Source organism: Nuphar pumila, chromosome 1, assembly GCF_984573655.1.
Source record: "Nuphar pumila chromosome 1, dmNupPumi1.hap1.1, whole genome shotgun sequence".
NCBI classification, from domain to species: domain Eukaryota; kingdom Viridiplantae; phylum Streptophyta; class Magnoliopsida; order Nymphaeales; family Nymphaeaceae; genus Nuphar; species Nuphar pumila.
Genome location: NC_143249.1, coordinates 8,234,055 through 8,261,004, shown reverse-complemented (window position 1 = coordinate 8,261,004; position 26,950 = coordinate 8,234,055). Strand labels below are relative to the sequence as shown.

Genomic DNA, 26,950 nt, shown 5'->3' with positions numbered 1-26,950 from the left:
ACAATGGAAGATGTTAATTACAATATTCTAATAAAGTTCATGGCGTGCGCAAGGAGAAGAGAAAACTCGAGGCGTCAATAGATTAGGTATTTAAGAAAAAAATAATATACAATACAAAAGGTAACAAGTCCCTTCTTACCTTTTCATTTCTTTTCATTTAACACCTGAGTTGACAAATAAAACTATGTCCAAACCCACGTTAAATACACATAAATCTCAAAATTATATTCTTGAAAAATTAATAAATTTCTAAGAAGTTTGTTAACTGCCAAAACTTAATTCAGATGAAGGAGAACCATTGAATGATTCAATTTATTATCGAAGACTAGTGGGTCGACTGATATACCTCACCATTACAAGGCCTGACATAGCCTATTGTGTAAATATTTTAAGCCAATTTATGCATACACCAAGGAGGCCACATCTTGAGGCTGCACAGAAGGTCTTGCGTTATCTTAAATTCATGCCAGGTCAGGGCATACTGTTGTCATCCGATAGCAAACTTCAATTGTCTGTCTATTATGATTCATATCGGGCATCATGTTCAAAAATTGGAAGATCTACCTCAAGTTATTATACCATGTTGGAAAAGAGTCCAATATCTTGAAAAACAAAGAAGCCGACAATAATATCAAGATTGTCAGCTGAAGCAGAGTATAGATCGATGACATTTGCAAGTTGCGAATTAACATGGTTAAAATATTTATTGATAGATTTAGGAATCAAACATCCTCAGCCTATGTTGATGTTTTGTGACAACCAGGCAACATTGCATATTGCAGCAAATTTAGTGTTCCATGGAGATCGACTGGCATGTTATAAGAGAGAAAATTCAAAATGGTTCAATCAGAACTCAACTTGTTCAGACAAACTTACAGTGCGCAGATATATTTACCAACTCATTGAGACGAGATCAGTCTCTTCAACTGAAGAGCAAGTTGGGCATCATCAATCCTCACACTCCAACTTGAGGGGGAGCATGTTAGAAGATTCCAGCATGTCATGACTTATCTTTATCGTTACTTAGATAGAGATAAGTACTTGGTAATGATAATACTTATCGTTATCCCATCTAATTCTTTGGAGATAACCACAACGTATTTGTATAAATATGTGTGATCCTTGTATTTATGTCATTTGAATAGAATGAAACAGTTCTTGTCAGCCTGCTTTGGCTTTTCTTCTAAACGTCTTCTTCAAACATCATTACTTTAATCTTAATATAATCCAACAACACATATGAACTCAATTAAGTCTAATCCAAGCCAGTTCAAAACTTGGTGTCACACATTCTTTCTTTTTTTTTTTATGTTTTGAATGATCTGTCAGACTGTCACATATAAACTCTTTGTTAACCTATTCTTACTTGAATTTGGAAAGCTCTTCTTGAAAGGCACAACTCGCACATGCTTCCTTTCCTAAAAAACAAAGATCAACAAATCAAGCATGAGACAAATTTATAAGATTTGTTGCTAAAATATCTGTATGAAACCCTAAACTTCTAGCAGATGCTGATGCCAGATGGCCGATGACCCTTAAAAAAAACAAAGAAAAAAAATGAAAGATTCGGGATGTAAAGGACTGACAAAATAAATAAACAAAGATTTCATCCTTTCTGTATCAAAATGAAGTTTGTTTGGAAATACCATCATCCCAAGTGTAATCTCAATGCAATTGCATGAGAAGTCTGGTGAGAATGTGGCAATGATCCCTTTGGAAATGTGTGGAAAGTTTTCTCTTCATATGACTCGAGAAAGAATAATTCAAATTTATCAATATAAAATGAAAACAAGTAAATGTGAATAGGAGATTTAGCTTGACCCATTCTCATTGCACAACATAGATGGTAATGGGACTTTCTCAAACAACTAAATTGTATTCAAGGCATTCGTCAATAACTTTGAACCAAACAAATACCAAAGTTCAAAGCAGCTAATCTTTAGCAATTTGCTTTCTATCTGTTGTTGAACCACTTCATCACCCAACGTATCAGCTATTTATAACTGCAACTTTTCAATTAATATATTTGACTGCCTATATTACATTTTAATGTATTTCAATTTCCCATAATTATATATATATATATATTTTTGCATTTTGGTATTTCACGTGACTGAAAAATGGTAGATTGATTGAACTTTAAAGCCAAGCATGTTTTTGGAATAGAAATAAAAAAATGCAAGATGTCAAATGATAAGTTGAGGGTTGTTTTTAATTCACCTGATCTGATAAAGGCAACTTGTGAACGTCATTAAGTTGAGGGTTTTTACACCAATGAGCTCGCGAGTGAATGAGGTGGTTTTCTCCAATTATTTGGAAGAAAAAATACCTTGACCTTGTTGGATTGAGCCCCAAATCCAAATCCATGTCAAATACACAAAGTTCAACAATGGAAGATGTTAATTACAATATTTTTATAAAAATCATGGCGTGCGCAAGGAGAAGAGAAAACTTGAGGCATCAATGGATTAGGTATTTAAGAAAAAAAAAACAATATACAATACAAAAGTTAACAAGTCCCTTCTTACCTTTTCATTTCTTTTCATTTCACACCTGACTTGACAAATAAAACTATGTCCAAACCCACGTTAAATACACATAAATCTCAAAATTATATTCTTGAAAAATTAATAAATTTCTAAGAAGTTTGTTAACTGCCAAAAGTAGATCTTAGGCAATCAGTTTTAAATACACAAGATTTTCTAAAATGCCTCATATTTTGGGCTTATATTCTTGAAAAATTAATAAATTTCTAAGAATGTTAACTACAAAAAGTAGATCGTAGGCAATCAGTTTTAAATACACAAGATTTTCTGCCCAACATTTCTCCATCAAGCTTTCGTCCATGCAGAAAATCCCTTACTGCTGATTCTTTTTAAGAGTTTAGATAATCTCTTAATCTCAGTGTGGCTGATTAATTATCTGCCCATAAGGGCCCCAATCATCTGATAGGGGCTATTTGTGAATGTCACCAAGATGACGGGACATCACAAGTTCGAAACCCATGGGTGTCATCTCTTGTTGCAAGGTTGAAGCTGGGTGTTGTGGGCAGGGCGACCTCAAGAGTTTTACTAACCCGAGGCCAGCCAATGTGTAGTCCGGTGATGGGGTTTTTTACTTAGATAATCCAAAAAAAAAGAATGATTGATTATCTTCTTGGACCAGCTACTGATTAGCACTTTGGTACGCTATTGCCTCACCAAGAAGCTAATCAAATGTGAACTCCTCTTCAGGCTTTTCTTCTTTTTGCTCGTCAACTTACAGGGTATATTATAAGGGCATTGGCAGCAATCCATCATTTGTAGAGGGCAATATTATAAGTCCTTGTAACACCCTTAAACCTTCTCTATTTAAAGAGGGCAATCCATCATTTGTAGTGCATTGTATCTCAATTGAATAACAAGTTTCGGTGTGGTTGTGGACGTCAAACCACGTAAGTCTTTGTTCTTCGTGTTGTATTGTTCTCAACAAATATAAAGGCCTTGTAGTATACATGAGAATTTGATTTTTTTTTTCAAGTTTTATCTTCAAATTAATGACAAAAACAAATACACTAAAAAATGAAAAGGACTACCAATAAAAACCCAAGATATAGCCAATATAAAGGTAAATATATTATAAAATTATGATATTTTCATTTAAATGATAATATCTTGATTTTGAAAATATCATGAAATTTTGGACATTTAAAACAACAACTAAAATATCATGATTTTCCATGACATTTTCAAAATATTTCCAATATTTGTCACACTGAATTCCATGTGCAACTGTTTGGCACCATGCTTGGCCTGGACCTAACTTACTTTGTGCTCTTGCATGTAAAACATACTTTAGGTGGGCCAAAGGTTCTCCTTTCCTTCAACCAAACATTTCTCGGATCCCTGATAGAAAAATTATGAGGGAGTAAAACTTGAAAGTTATTCATAAATCATCTGATTATCCCCACAGGATAGAGATTGGGGGCTATTTATTTCCCTCCATATGTGGAAATGACCAATTTTCATATGAAAAATGAGCCTTATCCCAGAATGAGTGAAACAAACATCTTTTTTGGTGAGCCCCATGTTTTTTTCGAAGTGGCCTGTTTCCTGTAAAGGTGTCACCTCCCATTAGGAAAGTGTGTTTGTTAGTATTTTGGATTTGGATTGGATATATTTGGATCCGAATGGGATCCAGATCTATTTTTCCTAACTAACACTTATGGACATCAAATATGCGACGATTTGAAATAAGGATAAGTCCCATTTAGTCGTGGGCTTATCTATAACTGTTAATCAGTTACGGAGAAACTTTTAAGTATACCTGCATGGTTGAGGGCAGAAGTGCATAAGCAGTTTCTCCAAAAGGGTTTCATATATATGGTTGGGTCCCTGCTCTATTTTTTCATTCTGTGTTATGACTTACCTAATTAAGGCAGAGAAAACCTAGAGGAGAAGACTCCCCCGCTTCATTCAGACGCCCGAGTTTCATCGTCGAGCAATGGCAGGGACATTAGGTACATGCTTTTTCTGTTCTCTGTATTTACTGTTTTAGTACCGTATGTATGTACCAAATTATTTTAGTCTCTGGGGTCGATTTGACCCAACAATTGATATCAGAGCCATGTTTTCTGGACCTCTATGGTCTGCCATCTCTATATAAGGATGAATAGAGATGGAGAACAAACTGTTTTGCTAGCCCAGACAGATCGATTCTATTCTTGAAACATAATCGATTTTTGGTTCAGTCAAGCTGAATTGGGGTTCTGGAATCTGAACCGGTCTGATACATTTTCTTACCCGGTTCTGAAAACTGTATTGGATTTGACCCATTTCGGATCCAGTTGTAAATCAAATCGGGTCAAGGTTCTGAACTGGTCCGATACATTTTCCAATTCAGTTCTGGGAATTGTATCGGACCGGACCCGTTTCGGATCTGGTTGTAAACCAAATTGGTTCAAAGTTTTGAACCGATCTGGTTTAAGGATTGGATCCAAACCTGTATCGGGTCTGGGCGAGTCCCCTGTGACCGACACGACTCATGTCGGGTCATTGTGTTTTTTCGATTTTTTTTTTTTTGCGTTGGTAACTGGCGAAAACCCCATTCGGGATCAAGGGGAGTTTTCGCCAAAAAAGATAGGGTATATGTTTTGGGTTAAACCCAAACCTTCCCGGAAATCACAAACGGCTTTGACTGTCGATTGTTTTGCTAGAAAAAGCCTCTGTAAACAAAAATAATAATAATAATAATAATATGCTTATAAATAGCAATTTTTACTAGTTTTTCACCGACTTTCGCCTCTGTCACTATGTGGTGACCGAAGCTGGGAAGAAGGTCGGTTCTGGCCGGATCTACAAACCGCACCGCGTCGAATGACAGAAAAGGAATCGGGGCTGGGTCACTGTCGAATGACAGAAGGGGGTCGAGGCTGGCCAGATATGCTCGTCGGAGCCCGACGAAACCATTGGTCAACGATTTCTTTTTCTTTCTCCTATTTTCCTTTTCTCTGGAAGCCTCTAGCTTGGAAGATGTCGGTAGGCTGTGCATCAGGTTCTGCCGAATGCGCCGCCATCTGTACTGTAGGGGGCATCGCCGTCTGTTTTGCCGGAGCCACCGACCGCCTCGCTCGATGCTTTGGATCGATGAGAAAGAAGAGACTTTGAGGCGGCTAGGGTTTTTCGTAAACATCATAACGAAGTTTATATACTTGGAAAACTGGATCGGGTCTAGACCCGATTCAGAATACCCGATTTTCCCCAGATTCGAAAGCGATAATCAGATCGGGTTTGGACCTGATCCAGAATACCTGTTTCAACCCGAATCCAAAAACATTAGGCGGTGCTACAGTAATGGGTTCGGATCTGGACCCAGGTCGGCATGTTTCAGGATCCATACACCCGAAGTCCAGAAACATCGAGTACGTCTATCCCGGAACATGGTGTTTCTGGAACGGACAACACATTCAGAACAACTGTCCTGAAACAGATCCGTTTCTGTCTGAACAGAACGGTTTATTCTGGAACAGACAGAACAATCCAAAATGAATTGTATCGGTTCATATGGCTTCTGAGACCGACATAGGGCATTCTGGGACTGGTTTTGAGTGAATTTAAACTGGTTCATAGGGTTTTTGAGTCGGTTCTCTCACTTGGCATAACTGATTTTTCATTTTGAGACTGTTCTGAGGGTGTTTCTTTTATGGTTCATCAAGTTTCAAACTGATACATTTATTTTTGGGACTATTCATCATGTTTTTTGACTGGTTCATGGGTTCTAGGACTTACATACATGTTTTAGAGCATGCATATCATATTTATGAAGCATTTTAAAGCATATTTAGTTATATTACTGATTCATTATATTTTGGAGTCGGTTTTAATGCTTATATACATACTTCTATTGATGTTATGCTTGTTCACGCATATGCATACATTTTTTTGAATGCATAAAGATATGTATAGTATTATCATTTACTATGCATGATTGTTTAAGCATTCACATCAATGTTGATATAGGGATTAACATGAAATTTGCATTTGTATGTATTTGCTTTCACCAAAGTGAACTGATGCATATTTTGCAAATGTCTAGTTAGAAATGTTTTAACATTGAAATTGTATTGGCCTCATAGAAATAATATGTCATCCAAAAATGATATTATTATGTTCAGAGGCTAGTAGGATAAAATGAAGGAAGTGTCTCCCAGCACATGAGATGTGTAGTATCCAAAGGTATCATGTTGATTGTCTTTGGGTATATATTTTCTCAGTTTTATCGAATAGTGGGAGGTAAAGTGCATTTGCGTATTATGGGTACCCACCAAAGTGGGACCATAATGACCCCTGACACTTGCCTAGGAAAGAGTAAATAATTAAGAACCTTATTCATGTATTTATCTTTCCATTTACATGTCTCATTACATGCAATAATATTGTCTTTTGTCTATGTAGTGTCTAATACAGTTTTTGGCTCATCTAGTATCTCTTTTATCGATGGTTCTAACTTCTCAGAATGGAAAGAAACAATTTTATTTACTTTAGGGTACATAGATTTAAACCTAGCCCTCAGGAAGGAAGAACATGTTGAACTAACACCTACTAGCACTCCAGAATAGAAATCTGATTTTGAAAAGTGGGAGCGTTTTAACCGCCTCAGTCTGCTTTTGTTGCAGTTTAGGGTGGCTAAGAACATAAGGAATGTCATTTTCACATGTAAGATTGTAAAGGATTTTCTGGCTGCTATAGAGGCTCAGTTCATGAGTTACAACAAGGCTAGGGTCAGTACCTTTATGTCTAAGTTAACATCTATGAGATATATGAATGAGGAAAACATCCGACAACATATACCAGAGTTGAGGAACATAGCCACGTAGCTTAATGAGATGAAGCTGACTATCTCAGACTTATTCCTTGTCCACCTCATTATGGCATCATTGTCAGCTGAGTACGGTCCATTTAAAATCTCCTACAACACACATAATGACGAATGAACTTTTAATGGTCTCTTGTCCAAGCGTGTTGAGAAAGAGGAGAGGTTGAAGGGTGAGAAGGTGCATAGTGCACATATGACTTCTCATAAGGTTCAGCAGAAGAGTAGACCAAAAAAGAAATCTTTTAAGAAGAAGCCCAAGAAAAAGTCAGCCTCCCATCCCAACCAAGCACCTGCTAAGTCTGATGTTCCTACAGTAAAGTGTTTCTTCTGTAAAAAGAAGGGACATAAAAAGGCAAAGTGCGTAAAATACCAGCTCTGGTTGAGCAAGAAAGGTAATTTGTCATTTGTTTCTCATGAATATAATTTGATTGATGTTCCAATTAATAGTTGGTGGATTGACTCAGGTGCCACTGTGCACATTACCAATTCTCTGCAAGCATTTCTGAATCAGAGGGAACCAACAAGTTATGAAAACAGCATCTTCTCCGAAAATAAAATGCGGTCTCATGTGAAGGCTGTTGGGACCTGCATAATAGTGTTAGATAGTGGTTTCAATTTGGATTTGATAGATATTTTTTATGCTCCATTCTATAGCAGAAACCTTATTTCTGTATTAAGAATTGATAAATTTGGATATTGTACGAAGTTTGAACAGTCCAAATTATATATCAATAAAGATAATGTCTTGATTGGTTTTGCATTATTGTGTGATGGATTATATTGTCTAGAAACCCAAATCCAGGAAACTCTTAATACTAATCAAGTAATTGGCAATAAGCGTAACCTGATAGATGATCAATCCTATCTTCTTTAGCATCGTCGTTTAGGACATATCTTAAAAGAGAGTCCAACAACTTGTGAAAGAAGGGATTTTGAGATCCTTAGATTTCACAGATAATAAACAGTGTTTGGACTGCATCAAGGCTAAGCAAACAAACACACATAAGAAAAATGCCAAAAGAAGTGATAAATTATTGAAAATCATTCATACCGATGTATGTGGACCGTTTACCCCATGTTTTACGAGCCAAAAGTATTTTGTCACCTTTATTGACGATTATTCTTGGTTTATGTATTTGTACCTCCTATTTGAAAAAATTGAGGTCTATCAAGTTTTCAAAGACTTTAAGAAAGAGGTAAAAAAATAAACAGGGAGAATAATCAAAATTGTATCAAAATTGTTAGATCCAATAGAGGTGGAGAATATTATGGGTGATTTACTGATATGGGACAACAAGAAGGACCATTAGCTCGATTTCTGAAGGAAGAGGGCATTGTTCCTTAATACACCATGCCCAATAGCGCATATCAGAATGGTGTAGCCGAAAGGCAAAATCGAATACTTAAGGAAATGGTTTGAGCAATATTGAATTGTTCAACATTACTTGTAACCTTGTGGGGTGAATCCCTAAGGGCAGTTGTGCATATTTTGAACAAGGTTCCTACAAAAATTGTTCCAAAAACTTCTTTTGAGTTATGGACAAGTAGGAAGCCTTCCCTTACTTGCATGCACATATGGGGTTGTCTTGCAGGGGCTAAACTTTATAACCCCCACATAAAGGCTTTTGACCCTAGAACAACCAGTGATTTCTTTATTGGCTATCCAGAACGATCAAAGGGTTACAAGTTTTATTGTCCATCTCATACACCACATATAGTAGAAACGAATAAGGCAAGATTTCTAAAAAATGGTTCTGTTGAGAGATGCATTACAAAACCTCAATTTTGAAGAATCTCATGATAAGGATAATGCCCCTGAGATGAATGATAGATTACCTATCAGATTTCAACCAAGTGTTGAACCCACATGTGATGCACCCACTACAGAAAAACCATTAGTGAATAATATTGGAGAGTACATACAGGAGAATTAGGAACCCCCACCTGTATGGAGATCCACTAGAGTTAGAAGATCTGTTATTCATTCAGATTACGTGGTGTATTTACAGAAGCTCATAAATCTCATAGATGATGATCCCACGATATCTATGAAAGCTGTTGAAAGTAAACAATTCTCACTTTGGATTGAGGCCATGAAAGAAGAGCTAGACTCTATGGCCAAAAACAAAGTGTGAGACCTTATTACATTACCTAAGAGAGTCAAACTCGTTGGGTGTAAATGGGTCTTTAAGACCAAAAGAAACTCCAAAGAAAATGTTGATAAGTATAAAGCAAGACTTGTTGCAAAAAATTTTACCCAAATGGAGGGCATTGACTATAGTGAGACATATTCGATAGTCTCAACTAAAGAGTCAATACAAATTGTACTTGCCCTAGTAGCTCATTTAGATTTAGAACTACATCAAATGGATGTAAAAACAACTTTCCTAAATGGTGAACTTGATAAGGAAGTTTATATGGATCAACCTCAAGGTTTCTCTAAAGGTGAGTCTAAACGTTTAGTTTGCAAGTTAAATAAGTCATTATATGAACTTAAATAAGCCTTCCGCCAATGGTACATTAAATTTACTGAAGTCGTTCTGACTTTTGAATTTACAAAAAACATCATTGACCGATGTGTGTTCCTCAAGACAAGTGAGAGTAAGTTCATAATCATGGTATTATATGTAGATGACATATTACTTATAACAAACAATAAGGTCATGTTCACAAAAACCAAGGATTTTCTTTCCCTTCATTTTGAGATTAATGACATGGGAGGGGTTGCTTTTGTTCTCTGCATAGAGATCCGTCGAGACAGAGCAAAAGGGGTTTTAGGCCTCTCTCAAAGAACCTATATAAATAAAATTCTCAAAAGGTATGGCATGAAGAATTGTTCTCCTACTACGACACCCATACTTAAAGGGGATAAAACGAGCATCAAGGATTGTTCTCAAACTGAAGAAGACAAGGCACTCATGAACCAAATATCATATGCTTCAGTTGTTGGTAGCTTGCAATATGTGCAGACCTACACCCGACCTGACATATCCTATGCAGTTGGGGTTCTTGACAGATTGCAGTCGAATCCAGGTCATGCCTACTGGACAACTACAAAGAAGATCATGAGGTATTTGTAAGGGACAAAAGATTATATGTTGATTTACAAGAGATTTGAGCACCTTGAAATGATTGGCTATTCAAATGCTGATCTAGGAGGATGTCCTGATAGTAGAAAGTCTACAACAGGATATATCTTTCTTCTTGTTGGTGGTGCCATTTCTTGGAGGAGTGGGAAGCAGTTCACTACTAATGTACACACCATGGAGTTTGAATTCATTGCACTATTTGAGACGACATCACAGGTCATCTGGTTGCGAAACTTCATATCTGGACTCAAAGTGGTTGAATCCATTGTGAGATCACTTAGGGTATAATGTGACAATGAAGTCGTTGTGTCCTTTTCTAACAACAACATAAGTACTACAACATGCAAGCATATGAAATTAAAATACTTTGTTGTCAAGAAAAAGACTGAGAATCAACATGTGTGTATTGACAACATTGGTACCAAAGAAATGATTGCAGATCCTTTTACTAAGGGTTTGACCCCGAAATTATATGTTGAACATGTAAAAATGATGGGTTTGTCCATTTCGTTGTAGTCGGATACACATTTTGTACATGTGATCACATATTGTAATAAAGGTTGATTCTTTTATTTATATTGCATGAAAGTTCTCTATATGTATAGAATTTTGGTTGAGCAATATAAATTGGACCTGAATAGAATTAAGGCCAATCTTTTCAAATAATTCAAATAATTTGAAAATAGCATATCTTTGTTCAAGTGAAAGATTGTTAGTATTTTGGATCTGGATTAGATCCATTTAAATTCAGATTGGATCCAAATCTATTTTCCCTAACTAACAGTTATGAACGTCAAATATGTGGTGATTTGAAATAGGGATAAGTCTCATTTAGTCGTTGGCTTATCTATAACTGTTAATCAGTTACGGAGAAACTTTTAAGTATACCTACATGGTTGAGGGCAGGAGTGCATAAGAAGTTTCTCCAAAAGGGTTTCATATACACGGTTGGGTCCCTGTTCTATTTTCTTATTATGTGTCATGACTCACCTAAGGCAGAGAAAACCTAGAGGAGAAGACTCCCCCGCTTCATTCAGACGCTCGAGTTTCATCATCGAGCAATGGCAGAAACATCATGTACATCTTCTTCTGTTCTCTGTATTTACTATTTTAGTACAGTATTAATGTACCAAATTATTTGTCTTTGGGGTCGATTTGACCCAACAGTCTTCCCATATGAGAGCATATAAGAGTTTTTGAAGGGTCGAGACCTTTCTTAAGAAAGCGTCTTCCATCCCCTGGGGATACAAATGAAGCTCTTTCCATTATGTTTGATGGGAGCTGCCTAGATGTCCGTGTAAGGGAATTATGAGTAGTCAAATGAAGATTGTGCATTTCAAAAAGTGGCAGCTGCTATCAAGAATAATACAAAACAAAGGGCATAGTTGAATAGAAACTCTATTTTGCCATGTGTATCCAGTTCAGGCACACCAATACCTATTACTGGCACAAAATTAGTTTAAATTTTTTTTTAAGAAAATCATGTCTAAATGCATATCAAACTTGTCCTTAAGCACATAAGAAACCAGTACCTCCTACAAGTGAACCCAATAGTGGCATTGTATCCCTCACAAATAAAGAAAGACATGTTGGGAAAACTATTCACTCAACGTGTACCACAACTAAACTTGATCCAAGTACACACACTAGCTATCTTTTAGTGGTCCTACTTAAAGATCAAATCCTTTGTGCAATAAGTATTCATGCAACTACACTCTCATTATATAACCCAATTGTAGACTGTGGGCTAGATGAGACTGAACAACTCACATGAACCTTAGATAGTCTTTCAAGTAAGTTAAGTAAACCTATGCTTAACTTAGGTTAAACCCTTACACAGTGCCTTGACTAAGGCAAGGTATGAACCCACTAGAAAGAAAGATATGAAAAGAGCTGAGAAGAGAGCACAAATGAGGAAGGGAGCACAAGAGAGTAGAGAGCTCACAAGAGAGGATAAAGCTTGAAGCTCCAGGGAGCACGAGAGAGAGAGAGAGCTTAGACGGCTGGCCAAACAACTAGTAATGAAGGCAAAAAGTGAGTCAATGGACTTTAAAAAAAACTTTTTGAAATAAAAATACTTTTAAAATCTAGGGTGCCATCAAATCTAAATTTAAAGTCCAAAGTTCACCTAAATGGGCTTTGCCCATAAAATCAATCAACTGCTCAATGTGGAACTAAATTTTAAGAATAAATAAACACCCACTAACTTAAGTAAACGTAGAAAATAAGTAGGCAAAACTAAGTTTTAACTCAATAAAACCCAACAAAACATGGGATAATAAGACTGTTCTTTTCAATTTAAATTTATCTTACTTCCATTGAAACCATCAACAAGCTTCTATCAAACGAGTCTACCATGGGAGGTTATTTGTTTTGTTTTGTTTTTAAATCTAAACTTGATTTTTGTACTTTTTACATGTACTACAAAACAAACTACTATCAAATGGTAATCCAAGTGCACCCCGTCATGGAGCACACATACTAACAAATTACAAATACTAGAGCACAGGTTGCAATTTACACACCAATGGAGCCAAGGGGTAAGAAGATTAGAACGATGATGTCCCTCTAGATAGGATCCAATCCAGACTGTCCAACAGATAATCTCTTGAGAATGCAGGTCCCACCACCATTTCAAGAGCAAGGATTTCGGGGAATAAGCAGTCACTCGAGCATTGGAACACTACCGCAATAAGGATCCCATTCCATTAGTTAATAGTAGTATTTTCAGCCAAGCCAGCAATCCAAAGCTCTAATAAAGAAAACCCAAGGGCACATTGTCTTTATGCACATCCAACTCTAGCTTTAATGAGGTAAAGCAGAAAAGTCTCATAATTTTGCAGTATCTGCATTACAAATAACAGATGTAAGGCCCATCAGATGCCTAACCGATAAAGACATCATCACAGAGTATCCCCTCATGTCGATCTTTCTCAAGCTGTGTAGGTTGCCTATTCTTTCAGGGAGTCTTGAGACAACACATTCAGATATCGCATTTTCTTTAGTTCAGAGAGAATCTGGTAGACCTCCCAAAGCTGTAAATGCACGCAACCTCAGGACCTCTAATTTGCTCATCCAACTGATTACCTCTAGCAATTGGATTAGATCGTGGTGGCTGCTGATGCTCAACTTCTACAGATTGACAATACAAACTGCAGGCGGAAATCTCTCCAAGCCAATGCAGTGGTCTATTTCAAGTTCTGTGAGCTCTGGAAATATAGTTGGAATATCCAACGCCAAGCAACTTTTCTCTTGGCTGACCTCACAGAGCACCACTGAGCTTCTGCAACCCAATGGTTGTAGTCCAGTTATTGCCACAGCAATAGAACTGTGATTTGCAATGATCAAAACCTTGAGATTTTCAATTCTATCCAAAAAGGGAGGCAAACAATAAGAACGGCAATATATTGCAATCCAGCTGTCTAGACAAGAAAATTCAAGTTCACTTCTTCTTTGGGCACATGCAGCTTTACTGTGTGGAGATCATGCAAAAACGGCTTCCATACACCAGCAGTATCCTCATCACAGACAACAGTTTCAAGACATTTCATCTGTGCTACTGATATAGGCAGTTCACTCACCCTTAAACACCACTTCATATCAATTCTTTTCAAATGCTGCAGTTCACCAATGTGGTCAGGGAGGCACTCAATGTTTGAACAGTGAGACAGATCCAAAAATCTCAGGCTTCCAAGTTTACATAATGAATTTGGCAGGCCTTCCAAACTTGTACATGAGTGTAACCTTAGGACCTCTAATCTGCTTAACGTACCTATTCTATCAGGCAACAAAATTAGATCAGGACAGTTTGTCACGCTCAGTTTCTGCAGATTGGTAAGGTTGCATATTCCAGGAGGCAATGTATCCAAACCATTGCAGTAGTCTATTTCCAGCTCTGTCAACATGGGAGAGATGTTCAAGATATCCCAGTCACTATCTTGGCTGACCTCACAAAGCACCATTACAAGCTTATGTAGGCTTCGCAATGGCTTTGTAAACGTAGAAAGATTGGGGACTGATATCCTCTCCAGCCTGATTCTTCGGAGATTCTTCAGAGAACCTAACGTGGAGAGCTCACTTAATTCCGCAGGATGCAAGCTGTGATTTGCAATAATCAAAACCTTGAGATTTTCCATTTTCTCCAAAAATGGAGGTAAGCAATATGACTTTGCTGAGAAATTCAGGACCAAAACTTCAGCACGAGGGAGCAGCATATCAGGCCAGCTCCCGGGAACCATTTCACCTGAATCAATATAATTTTTTTTTATAATTTGTTATTTGCATTTGAAAACCCAGCAACATTAGGTGTAGGTTACTCATGCTTACCAGTGCGTATTGAAACAATCTGAGCTAGGGATGTTTGATCCTTTTGTTGCTGCTGATTTAGATCTTCTTGGCTGATGATAAGCATTGTCGGTTGGGGGCCATTGTTCACCTGGCTGGTATAGATGGCCAATTCCCTCAGCAGATCATGCTGAAAAACAAAGAGGTTGCTAAAGATCCCATCTCCACCCCCAGCCTCGTTCCTGGTGAGATATTAACAATCACACTTAGTAGAGAAGAATTCAGATTTCAATCCTATATAAAGCTAGATACCTACTGTGTTCTTTCAACAAGTGTGACAAGATTTCTGCGGGCAAGTTCACGCAAATCAGCATAAGCATCATCTTCACTTAGGCCATGGATTTCAACCCACATGTCAATGATAGAGGCAGCAGGTATCTTTTCATCTTCAGGAAAGGAACCCAAGTCCATAAAACACTCTTTAAGTTCTTTGCTCAAGGAAATTATGCTGGTGCTCAAGCAATCCTGGCCTCCTTGCAGAAGCATCTGTGCTGTCTGACGCCATTTCGACATGGGTTCCTGCCTCAGTGAGCCTCCCATGACTTTCAGTGCCAATGGGAGACCTTTGCAGGCATTCACTATCTGCAATGTGATGATTGGATACATCATCTCTTTTGAAAAACAAGACAGACAATACCACTAATTTAGGCACATGAATGCATTGGTGCTAATGGATAGTTGAATACTAAATAGTTTGGAGGTATGCCTAAAGTACCTGAACATGAAAAGATATCAAACAGTGATTTATCGGTACACTTCTAGGGATACAACTTTATATGTATCTGTTATGTATACCTATGACAAACATGTTAATGCTTGCATTTATAAAGAGATAACAACCTGAATATTTTATCTAGTCATACCTGTTCCAGTGGTTCCATCAGCTCATGATCCAGTTTATCAAGAGCATGGTCAGGAGAAAAAGCTGAGTGACAGAATAGATCGATGGCTTCTTTTGGTCCCAGTATTTTTAAATTGTAAACTGAATCAAGTAGTTTAAGATTGATTCTAGATGTGACAAGTGTTTTTAAGCCGACGTTCCTGAACAGAAGTTTCTGGAGCACTGATTCAGACCAAACATCATCCAGGACCACTAGGACAGATTCCGGCTTTCGCTTGTTTAGATTGTCCGTCAGCTGATTAATTGCATCATTCTCATTTATAAAACAAGGTATATCACCAGCATTGACCAGGCTTTCCCATAGCCTGTGATAGATCTCTAACAAGTTGGGAGTGTCTGAAACTGTAACAAAAACAATCTCTGCAAACTTGGCTGGAAATGTAAAAAGAAAGAAAGAAAAAAAAAAGCAATTAGTGTCGGTGACTTTCAACAACCAACATTTTCTTCCCTATTAGAAGGCAAACAAGCAGCATCAATAAATTGAAGACATAAACTACTGCATTCCTCTGTCATTGGCAGGAGAAAAAAAAATCTTGACTGTCATAGACATAAACTTCCACTCATAGCAACCTAATCATGGGATCAAGGTACTTTATAAGCATTATCAAATTCAAGGATGGCCATAGACAATGATTTAAAGGAAAACCTTTTAAAATATAGGACAAAGCTTCACAGGGTTTAAGGAAAATAAATAAGAGTTTTAAGGAGACAAGAAGCTTCCTAGAGGACTAAAGAGAGCGGCGAGAGAATGTTTGACATGACAAAGTTTCAAAATTCAAGCATGTAAACTATGGGATCAACAGAAACATGCTTGAAAATTAAGAAAATAATGCAGAAAGTGTAGAAATAACTTGTCCCACAACATTCTCGACCACTTCTTTAAATGTTTATTTTGAGAGTTTTTATACAGAAATATTTGCCTTGAGCCTGTGTAGATAGCTTTGCACGATAATGTTGTGACATCTATGGCTTGGCAAGTCATCATCTAGTAACTCAGAAATGACACATTTATTTTACTTTTCTTTTTCCTCAAAGCTTACATTTTCTTTCAGGACATGTTCGGATGACTAACCCTTAATGAAACATCGGGGAAAAAACCCATCACGGAGAGCTTATGGGTTTGCTCGTTGAGTACGAGCCTGAATGAGCATTGGGTGAGCTGAGCTGGGGCAAGCTACAAGCTGTTGGTTTCATTTTCCAATTCTAGTTGGCAGTCATCGAGTGGATGCACCTGGTTGGATTAAGCACCTGAGATTTCAAGGGAAGCTTAGATGCATACCCAATTCTTATGATCTTGGTTTTCATTTTATATCTCCATTTTTTTCAAAATGCCATTTACACATTTTCTAAAGCACATAAGGATAGAATAATGATTCCACTGTTTTATAATTGACTCATATAATGTTGTCACACACATTACTAATATGTGCATGCATGCATGCACACACATGCACACGTACATATATGTAAAAACTATCAGCTTAAACCTACATAACTCATATTTAAGACATTCAATTGGGTGAACATGTGAGAAAAGTAGAAAATGGACATTGTACCTTGAACTGCCTTATCTTGACAGAGCTTTGCCACCAAGGTTGTCTTCCCGCATCCTCCAGGTGCACATACTCCAACCACAAACACATCTTCATTGAACAAGGTCCTTTTTAACTCTTCCAAGGGGGTACTCAGGCCAAAGATTTTACTTGGAACTTCAGGCATTGCATAACTAGAATAACCCAAACTTCCGCCACGAACACTGGATCCCGTACTCAAGCTACTAAATTCCTTGTACAACTTCTTTGCATCTACCATAACCTTTTTGCTGTTCACCAATATTTCAGTTTGCATATTCATATTTGCAAACCTTAGCAACTGTTCATCTAACTTCATTAATCTCTTGGCATATATGTGCTTCTTCCAGAATTTCCATCTGGGCATATTGGAACACTTATAGATCAACTTCTTGCCTTTATCCAAAAGATCTAATAGTTCCACCATGTCCTTTTGTCTTTGAAGCGTTGAATCATCATCCGGTTTGCTATCTCTTAGTTCTGGGTGTAACCGCTTAACCTCCGCTACTGTATGTTCCAAAGATTCTAGTGTTTTTTGTACCCGATCAAAGTAAACTTCAAACTCCATAGCAATATTTTTTGCCTCCCAAAACAGCTTTAAGTAATTCTGCGACCACAGCACCTACTACTGCTCCACTAATTAAGACTGACAATCCAGCAAAGATATTTAGGTGCAGAACAACCACTGTAACTTTCACAATGGAATAAGGATGAGTGAAAACAACACTCTAATCGTGTCTTTAAGCTCCAATAATTGGTTCAGGCAGAAAGTAAAGATTCGAGTTTTCAACTGTAGGAATCAAGGAAGCCCTTCGTTTTTCTTATCCGTGCGCCTTCTAATCCTCCTATTGAAAACAACGAATTTTGGCAGCAAACGCAATCACTCCAGTAAATTTACAGAAAACAACTGCTCATAAATGAAAAAAGAATTTTTGTTAATTTATATATTTAATTATTCACTCGTCGAGTTATCTAAAATATTTGGACCAAACTAAACAAATCTTAACATCTGGAGCAAAAATAGCAAAGAATCGCATGGAAATACAAAGGAGAAGTGCAACTTAAGTTAGATTTTAGCCACAGATTTATAGATCACAAAGCAAAAAAAGCTAGAAACAAAATTATCTTGTTGTTCAAGGCAACAGAACCATGCATAATTATCCGGAAAAGAAGACAGATATGGAGTTTTGGCATAAAAAAAAAGCTGAAAAAGGGGGGAAAACCCCCCCACTCTTAAAGCTCTAAGTTGCATTCTCTCTTATAACAAAAGAACTAGAACAAGAAACAAGGATTCACAAGACTCAGTTACCCAAAGAGAAGGAAACAGGATGACATAACATGACCCACAAAAAAAAACAAAAGCAAAAAAACCAATTTTAAGCATCCAAAAAACAAATAATCGAGCAAATGCTAAGTTGGTCCACCCCAAAAACCAAAGATGGACAATCGAAACTGTAACTAAACCTTAGCCCAATCACCCATCCAAATAAACCAACCGAGCCAAAAGAGTAGAGAGTGGCAACCACACCAAGCATTATAAACATGGTAATCACCCAAGCATTACAAACACCAAAATAAGGCCAACAGTATTGCATGGCAGACATCCAAAGACCCTTCTCAAAACCTTCAGAAACAGAACCAGAACGTACCCCTTAATTCTTTCAAAGCAACTCCAGTGACCCAAGAAAAAGGAAACAAGCAACTACTTCCTGCAGATGAGCTAACAATCGGAAATGCAATATATATAAACTCTACCATCAGACAGAAACAAAGGGACAGACTCACAAGCTATTTCGAAATTTCCGGTGGAGAATCTGCACGTGGGGAGCGACACGCCAACACGGCCTTTCCGCCGGTGTCAGTGCTTCTTTTCTTTGATTTTTTTTTTTCACCTCCGATTTCGCTGAACCAGAATGGCGCCTGCTTGGAAAGACTCGCGACTAGCGTGGAGCAGAAGCAAACACGCTTTGGTTGGTGTGTATTAATAATGTCTTTATGCTGTCAGTCTAGACGGAGGTGGGATCAGGTGCAATCACATTGCACAAACTGTAATGTGCCGCTGCACCTGGTCACCATTCATCTGCTGTTGGGCCCTACTCTGACAGGCTTACAACGGAGGATGGAACTGCAGCACATTGCATTTGTGATATGCGAGTGCACCTAATCCTGCCCCGTTGAAACCTCTGAGAGGCTGCCTACCACAAGGTGTGTCACAAAGGCATATGGACACGAGGATGCACGACGGGGATTATGACTCCCAAGTTCATTTTTTTTTTGGAAAATAAAAATATGAGCACATTGTATTATTTCAATTTTTAATCAATAAAAATAAATTTTAATATTTTAATATTAGCATAGTTTTTTATTAAAATAAAAACTTAAAATAATAAAATATTATTCATACCTGTTCGTGCCCACATGTTTGAGCATGACAAATCGTGTCCTTGAGGACACACCACCAAAATGGTCGTGTCCATGCGACATTGACCAAAAGGGTCAGGTGTGGAGCCCAAGACCTGATCATTTAATCCGAGCCCTTGTGATAGTACTACTGGGAATTGATGGCAGTCCTGTTCAATTTTGACTTATTGAAAGATATAAAGAGAGGAACAAAGATTTGCATATGGTTTTTATTGATTTAGAGAAGGCATACGATAGAGTACCTAGGGACGTTCTCTGGTGGACAATGATGAAGAAAGGTGTTTCTCTCAAGTACATTAGTATAATTAAAAATATGTATGAAGGAGTAGTAACCAATGTCCGCACTTGTGGAGGGGTGACAACCAATTTTCCGATAACGGTTGGGTTACATCAAAGATCTGCTTTAAGCCCTTTCCTATTTGCGATAGTGATGGATGAGCTTACGAGATCAATTCAAGAAAATGTACCGTGGTGTATGTTGTTTGCTGATGATATTGTTTTGATTGATGAGTCTAGAGCTGGGGTTAATGCTAAGTTAGAATTATGGAGACAGACATTGGAAGCTAGAGGTTTTAAGTTGAGTAAGAGTAAGACTGAATATATGGAATGTCGGTTTAGTAAGCAACGAAGTAGTGATGGGAGTGTAGTGAAGCTTGGTGAGCAAGATATACCGGTGAATGATTATTTCAAATATTTGGGATCCATCATTCAAAAGTATGAAGAAATTGATGGAGATGTAAATCATAGGATAAAGGTTGGGTGGATGAAATGGAAAAGTGCTACTGGAGTGTTGTGCGATCGTAGAATGCCATTGCGGTTGAAGGGAAAGTTTTATAGGACGACTATTAGACCCGCTTTACTATATGGTACGGAATGTTGGGCTGCCAAGAGACATCATATTCAAAAAATGAGTGTAGCTGAGATGCGGATGCTTAGATGGATGTGTGGAAATACAATAAAAGATAAGATTCGGAACGAAGAGATACGTAAGAAGGTAGGTGTTGCACCCATTGAAAATAAGATGCGAGAGAATCGTTTACGGTGGTTTGGACATATTCGGCGAAGGCCTAATGATGCTCCAGTTAGAAGGTTGGAGAAATGGGAAAATATATTAGTTAAAAGAGGTCGGGGTAGGCCTAGGAAGACTTGGATGGAGATGATAGGAAAGGATATGAATGCTTTGAACCTCACCGAGGACATGGCGTTGGATAGAAATGATTGGAGGAAAAGGATTCATGTGGAAGACCCAAAATGAATTTCTTTTTTGGTTCATATCGCTGACCCCAATTGTTTTGGGATGAAGGCGTAGTTGTTGTTGTTGTAAACAAGCAATCAAACACCTCCTAAGGGACACACCCATGGGTGGCAGTCACCAAGTTGATGAGCACGACCTCCAAAATCTTAGCCTGAGACATGACGTTAACTTGACCTACCACTCCACTATGGCGAAAGTTTGGTAACAAAAAATAGGAAGTCGGACCCATGAATTCTAATTAAAACTGAAATCGAGTATGGTTGATGAAATTTCATATCAGATTCCAGTTCAAACTAATTTTGGATTAGGATATGTAATTTTTTATTTTATAAAACATAAAAAATGTTGTTTTACTATGTATGCATTGAATTTAGTTTAGGTAACTCCAAAGATCAGAGTCGTACCTGTGTTTTATGGGGCCTAAGAAAAAATGAGCCCTCTATTAATAGTAGGAGTTCGGGGGCAGCGCCTAAAGAATCAAAATAACAATAAAATTTGCATTCATATTAAACAAATATAATATTCTAAATATTTATATTATATTAAATAAAAATAAGGGAAGCTCGGGCCTTAAATATGGGGCCCTAAAAGCCCAAGCCTCATTGGCCTCTTTACAGGTCCAGCTCTGCCAAGGATATATATATATATATATATATATATATATATATATATATATATATATATATATATATATATATATATATATATATATATATATATATATATATATGTAGAGAGAGAGAGGGAGAGAAATGAGCACCTACTTAATAGGCACCGGGGTGCCTAATGAAACATGTTATCAGCTTCGGGCGCCAGCCGAACGGAGCATAGCTGCGAGCTGCTCGGTTCATTTCCTAACCCTACTTGGACTGATTATTTGTATGTATGCACTACTACGTGAAGACAGCTCCATTAAAAAAACTAGCATATAATAATATTGGTAGGCCTTTTGGTTGCACCAGATGAAGACTAGCCCAATTAAACAATTAGTAGTAATAATAATAATTATTATTATTAAAATCACAAATTTGCACCGCTAATACATGATAAACAAACTTAATTAAAGGAAACCATCTTCATGAGATGCTGCAACTTGTAATTCACACTGAGCACTTCTAGAGAAACATCCAGACTCATTGAAAAAAAAAACTATGTTTAAAAATCCAGACTCTTGAAAAGTATTTTTACAAATTCAATTTGTGCAAAAAAATATTTTAAAAAGTTCTAACTCATTGAAATAATATTTTTAAAAATCCATACATGCTGAAAAAATATTTTTAAAAAATCATTTACTTCAAAGAAATATTTTAAGAAATCCTAACTCATTGATTTTTTTTTTTAAATTTAGGCTAATTGAAACAAGAGTTTTAAAAATTTATTTACCAGACAAAGAATCAACTGTTGGATAATTTGACTACACACATGAGCATGTTTCTATAAGATGAGTATGTTTCTATAAGGTTTCAAAATTCTCATAAATTATAATGCTCATACATAATAAAATCATTTTTTTAAACACAATCCATTCATTGATTTGTAGCAAATAAAATATGTTGAATACATTTGTAAGGTTTGATTTGCAAAACATGACTTAAAACATTCAAAATTAATGAGTAATCCTTAATCATAGAGTGAAGTCATCAATATTCAAGCCCTTGCAGGGCCCACCAACCACATAGATATGGTACCCGCTTTGGCAAGAAATTTCATTATAAAAAAAAATCAAAATTAGCATTGTACACAACATATGATCTATAGAAGGAACCAATTTTGATATATATATATGTGTGTGTGTGTGTGTGTGTGAAAAATATTAAAATTCTAATTATAAAATGGTATAAGACATAATATAAATATATATTACAACATAAATATAATATAATTATAAATTGTCAATATATAATAAATGTTTTATATATAATGTAACATAATATTCCCAATTATAAAATATTATAAGACGTCATAAAAATATATGATATATAAATATATATAATATAATTTTAATCCATAAATATATAAAAAAATATTGAAGTGTTCTGTATATAATGTAACAAAAAATACACAATATAAAGTGTTATAAAATATATATAAATTAATAAATATAAAATGGCATTTTTATTGTTTTATGATGACAATTTTGTAATATTTTAGTTTTTTATATTTTAAAATAATTTGAAATGACTGGTAAAAACAATCATATTTTCTAAGTAATAAAATATTTTTTTGTAATTACACTATAACCTTATTTAAAAAAATTTATTATGCCATTTTATATGTATTATATCATACCATTGGTAGTAATTTTGTAAGTTCAAAATAATTTTTTTAACGTTATTTTTTTCTTTCAAAAACACTATCATGACCTACTAACAAATCTCATAAAAACTAAAAAAGAAGTTTGATTTGATTTAAAAATAATAATTTTATTTGAGAAAACAAAAAAGTGACATGATGGATTGTTGGGAGTGGTTTTGGTCTGTTGGCATTTTCGGGGTTCAGAAATTAGACTTCCACCGACTCCCATCATGGAGAGTGGAGTTTGGAACTTGAAGATGCGGAGAGCGCGATCGAGGAAGGAACATCTTGTGGGAGAAGAGTGTTGCCCGTTGGAAGACTGATCATACATCTGAGCACAGTCTCTCTCTCTCTCTCTCTCTCTCTCTCTCTCTCTCTCTCTCTCTCTCTCTCTCTCTCCTTTTTATTTTTAGATTTAGATAACCTTTTTCTCTCTTTCTTTGTGATGTCAAGTTCTAATGGGTTAGTGCTGAATGTGAAGAGGTCGATATTTGTAATGTCCTTTTGCTATGGCTCTTGGTAATATTATTTGGTAACAACAGCTAGAAATAAAAATTCTTTTGATTTATGTATTTGAATTCATAAAGATAAGTACATTCCTGATCTCACGAGTTTGAGTGAAGCTCATACGATCTCACAAGCTGAACAACCTTCGTGATCTTGTGAGTTCTAAGTTTGAGCTCAAGCCAATCCCAGCTTGTTTAGTTGTTCGAACTGATCATGAGATGAGTACAAACACATAATGTTTGGGAAAGAAACAAGCCGAGTTAGGCTCATAGAAAACATGAGCAGAGTTATTTAAAGAAATTAGCGAGCCTATCCCAAACACCTTTTGTTCGGTTCGCTCGTTTACCAGCCCTATTAGAAATGAATGGCCTATGGCTCTTTTCAATTGTATTGTCTTGTATTTGGTTTAGATAACCAGGAAAGACCACCTCACTCAGGGGTAAGTTCATTGGTGTAAAAAAGTCTCCAATCCTCCTTGTCTCCGCTTGTTTGGTAGGAGCAGTCAGTGCACGTCACCTGGTGTTGGGGATGTTGCAAGTTCAAAACCCAATGGTATGATTGCATAACTGATGAGTGAGTGTACACCAACAGGGTGCAGGTTCAAATCACAGGGGCTCCGCGGGTCTGATAGGAGCAGCTAGTGGACGTTGCAGGTTCAAATCGTAACGGTATAGTTCTGCCTAACCCCAACTTACCTATAATTGCCATTATTTTGTTAGAACTGGTGGCACGTGATAGCCATGATGGACAGGATCCATCGAATAATTGCACATGCGTGTCCAGTCTGGTAGGTGCCACCACATGTAGAAGAGAGGACAGTGGCGTGACAGTCTGTTTCTCGGGAAGGGAGTTCCGTTCATGTTTCTTACACAGTTTTCTTATGTGCTAACCAAACACTTTTAAATTTATAAATAACAATTATTGAAAGGTTCACGGCAAAGGCTGAGGCTGAGGAGCTTTATGCGATCATAACACGTGTAAATCCTGAACTTGAAGGATGATTTTGGGATTGAAGTGGTCGCAGCCAAGACTAAAACTCCAAAAGAAAGCTGTTTTGTTTTTATCCAATGGAAATTTTGTCACCCATATCAGAACGATTTTCACGTTTGAGGGAATGGAGAAGTGAGAGAAACAACCATCATTTGCGGTTTAGAATCGCAAGGGCCCCCATATGGTTCCAAATCATACGATTCTACCTCTTGTAAGATTGACGTTGTCTTATTTGGCGTGGCAAAGCAAACGTCTTCTAAATTTATGAATGAGAAAGTGCTTATATGCCTCGTCATCTTTTATGAATATTTGAGCAAAAAAAAAAGTCATTTTTTCATGATGATTGAATAAGAAGGCTTCCTTCCTCATTGAGTTTATCAACAATTCAAGCTTTAGCCTGACAGTAAAAGGCCCACTCTTTTTTCTTTTCTTTTTGGTAGGCAAAGCTCAAAGTCCCACCACTAAATTGTTTAGGAAACATGCTAAAGCCCTTCCTTAAAATGCATCTTTTTTTTTAGAGAAGGGGATGGTGCTACCTTTTTTCATTAGGTGTAGATAGGATTATTTAAAAATCATACTTTCCAGTATTTTTTGGTCTATGGAAACCGTTAGATGTGTTTATCATTGCTTATTTATTAAGAAACAAATTTTCTTTCAAATTGATTTGATGTAAAAATGTAGATATTTCCAAAAACTAACAATACTATCCTCATAATTTGATATGTCCTCACAAATACCTACTAAATTGCTAAAATTCTGTCTACCCGGTTTTTTATTTTTTGGACCATTTTACTTCCATGCCAGGACTTTTTTTTTTATTGTTGCTTTGTTGAGTCTTTGATCATCTTTTGGATGGAAGGTAATTCGATTTTGAGTTTTCCATGATATCTTTGACTTTTTTCTTTGAGTATTGGTTGACTTGTTTCCTTCAACATAAAACTCCAATGAGGGGAGCAGAGGAGCTATTAGAATACTTTGGCCCTCACATAAAAATTTTGTTTAATAAAAAAAAATAGAACACACATTTTTAAATAAAAAAATGATCATAGTACGACAAAAATTACACATTTTCTAAAATACCCTATAATTTACTAAATCCATCGAATAGACAATATCGCAGGTCCTCTTTTATCACTTTTACACCTCGTAGGTGCGAATTTTTTATTTTTCACGTCGTGACACTAAAATAATACACCCATATAACTCATCAACAAAATCTTATCTGAGGTTGCAAAATTTTAAAAAAGAATGCAAAAATCCAAATAAGATATGAATAAACCAGAAGAGTCGAAGCCAAATCTGAGCATGCCACATAGCAACAAAAAGAAACATAATATAAGAACAGTATTTTGAGTCAACCCAGTATCCAGCACTCTAATAAAGAAAACCCAAGTGCACTTTGTCTTCACGCTTATCCAACTTAAAGTTTCTGATGTCACCCTGATAATCCTTCCATAACACTGCAGTATCTGCATTGCCAATGACAGTAAGGTCCACCAGCTTCATTACCGATACAGGCAGTGTTGCTGAGACCCCCCTCATGTCGATCTTTCGCAAGCAGACTAGCATGCCTGTATTTTCAGGGAGACTTGAGACATGCGAACAGTCAGACAAATCCAGAAACCTCAGCTTCTGTAGTTCAGATAAAGAATCTGGTAGGCCTTCCAATGCAGTGCATGCGTGCAACCTTAGGACCTCTAACTCGCTCAACTTACCGAGTTCCTCCGGCAACCCAATTAGATCGTGGCAGTTGGTGATGCTCAGTTTTTTCAGATTCACAATGTCACAAACTGTAGGTGGCAATCTCTCCAATCCATTGCAGTAGCCTATTTCAAGCTCTGTGAGATCTGGAAATATTGTTGGGATGTCAAATGATGAGCAATTTTTGTCTTGGCTGACTTCACAGAGCACCATTGCTATCTTCTGCAATCCCCGGAATGGCTCTGTAAAAGTATGAAGAATAGGTAAGGATATCTTCTCCAACCTGACTCTTCTGAGATTCTTTAGAGAACCTGATGGTGGTAGTCCACTTATTTCTGCAGCAACAGAGCTGCGATTTACAATGACCAAAACCTTGAGATTTTCCATTCTCTCCAAAAATGGAGGTAAACAAAAAGAACTGGCTGAAAAAACTAAGATAAGGACTTCAGCACAAGGGAATGACGCATCAAACCAGTCTGGCTGTCCCATCTCACCTGTACAGAGACCAAACGATGTTGCTCAT

The 26,950-nt window shown here is 36.8% G+C and overlaps 2 protein-coding genes across 5 annotated transcripts in view; both read right to left on the bottom strand.

Moving 5' to 3' along the window:
• Positions 1-13,776: 13,776 nt before the first annotated feature.
• On the bottom strand, positions 13,777-19,124 carry LOC149847872 (putative disease resistance protein At4g33300). Of its 4 annotated transcripts, none has more exons than XM_090005510.1 (6): positions 19,044-19,124; positions 17,244-18,165; positions 15,650-16,059; positions 15,043-15,368; positions 14,769-14,968; positions 13,777-14,685 (listed from the first exon to the last, which is right to left on the bottom strand). In XM_090005510.1, the coding sequence occupies exons 2-6, from the start codon at positions 17,824-17,826 to the stop codon at positions 13,865-13,867; spliced, it is 2,340 nt and encodes a 779-aa protein (XP_089861636.1). In that variant the 5' UTR covers positions 17,827-18,165; positions 19,044-19,124; the 3' UTR covers positions 13,777-13,864. The 4 variants fall into 4 exon arrangements, with proteins under 4 accessions (XP_089861636.1, XP_089861493.1, XP_089861567.1 ...); XM_090005367.1 differs by having other exon boundaries at positions 18,908-19,110; XM_090005441.1 differs by lacking the exon at positions 19,044-19,124 and adding an exon at positions 18,908-18,969 and having other exon boundaries at positions 17,244-18,168.
• A 6,881-nt stretch (positions 19,125-26,005) lies between these two features.
• LOC149847871 (putative disease resistance protein At5g47280) overlaps positions 26,006-26,950 on the bottom strand; it is a 53,670-nt gene continuing 52,725 nt past the window's right edge. Inside the window, exon 6 of the mRNA XM_090006508.1 lies at positions 26,006-26,921. Within this exon, the coding sequence (XP_089862634.1) occupies positions 26,101-26,921 (821 nt within the window). The 3' untranslated portion in view covers positions 26,006-26,100. The remainder of the gene's footprint in view (positions 26,922-26,950) is intronic.

Coding starts and splice junctions, on each gene's coding strand:
- LOC149847872 (XM_090005510.1), bottom strand. CDS start 17,826: ATGGAGTTTGAAGTTTACTTTGATCGGGTACAAAAAACACTAGAATCT. Junction 15,369..15,649: donor TGATGGAACCACTGGAACAG/GTATGACTAGAT, acceptor ATCACATTGCAG/ATAGTGAATGCCTGCAAAGG. Junction 14,969..15,042: donor ACACTTGTTGAAAGAACACA/GTAGGTATCTAG, acceptor ATATCTCACCAG/GAACGAGGCTGGGGGTGGAG.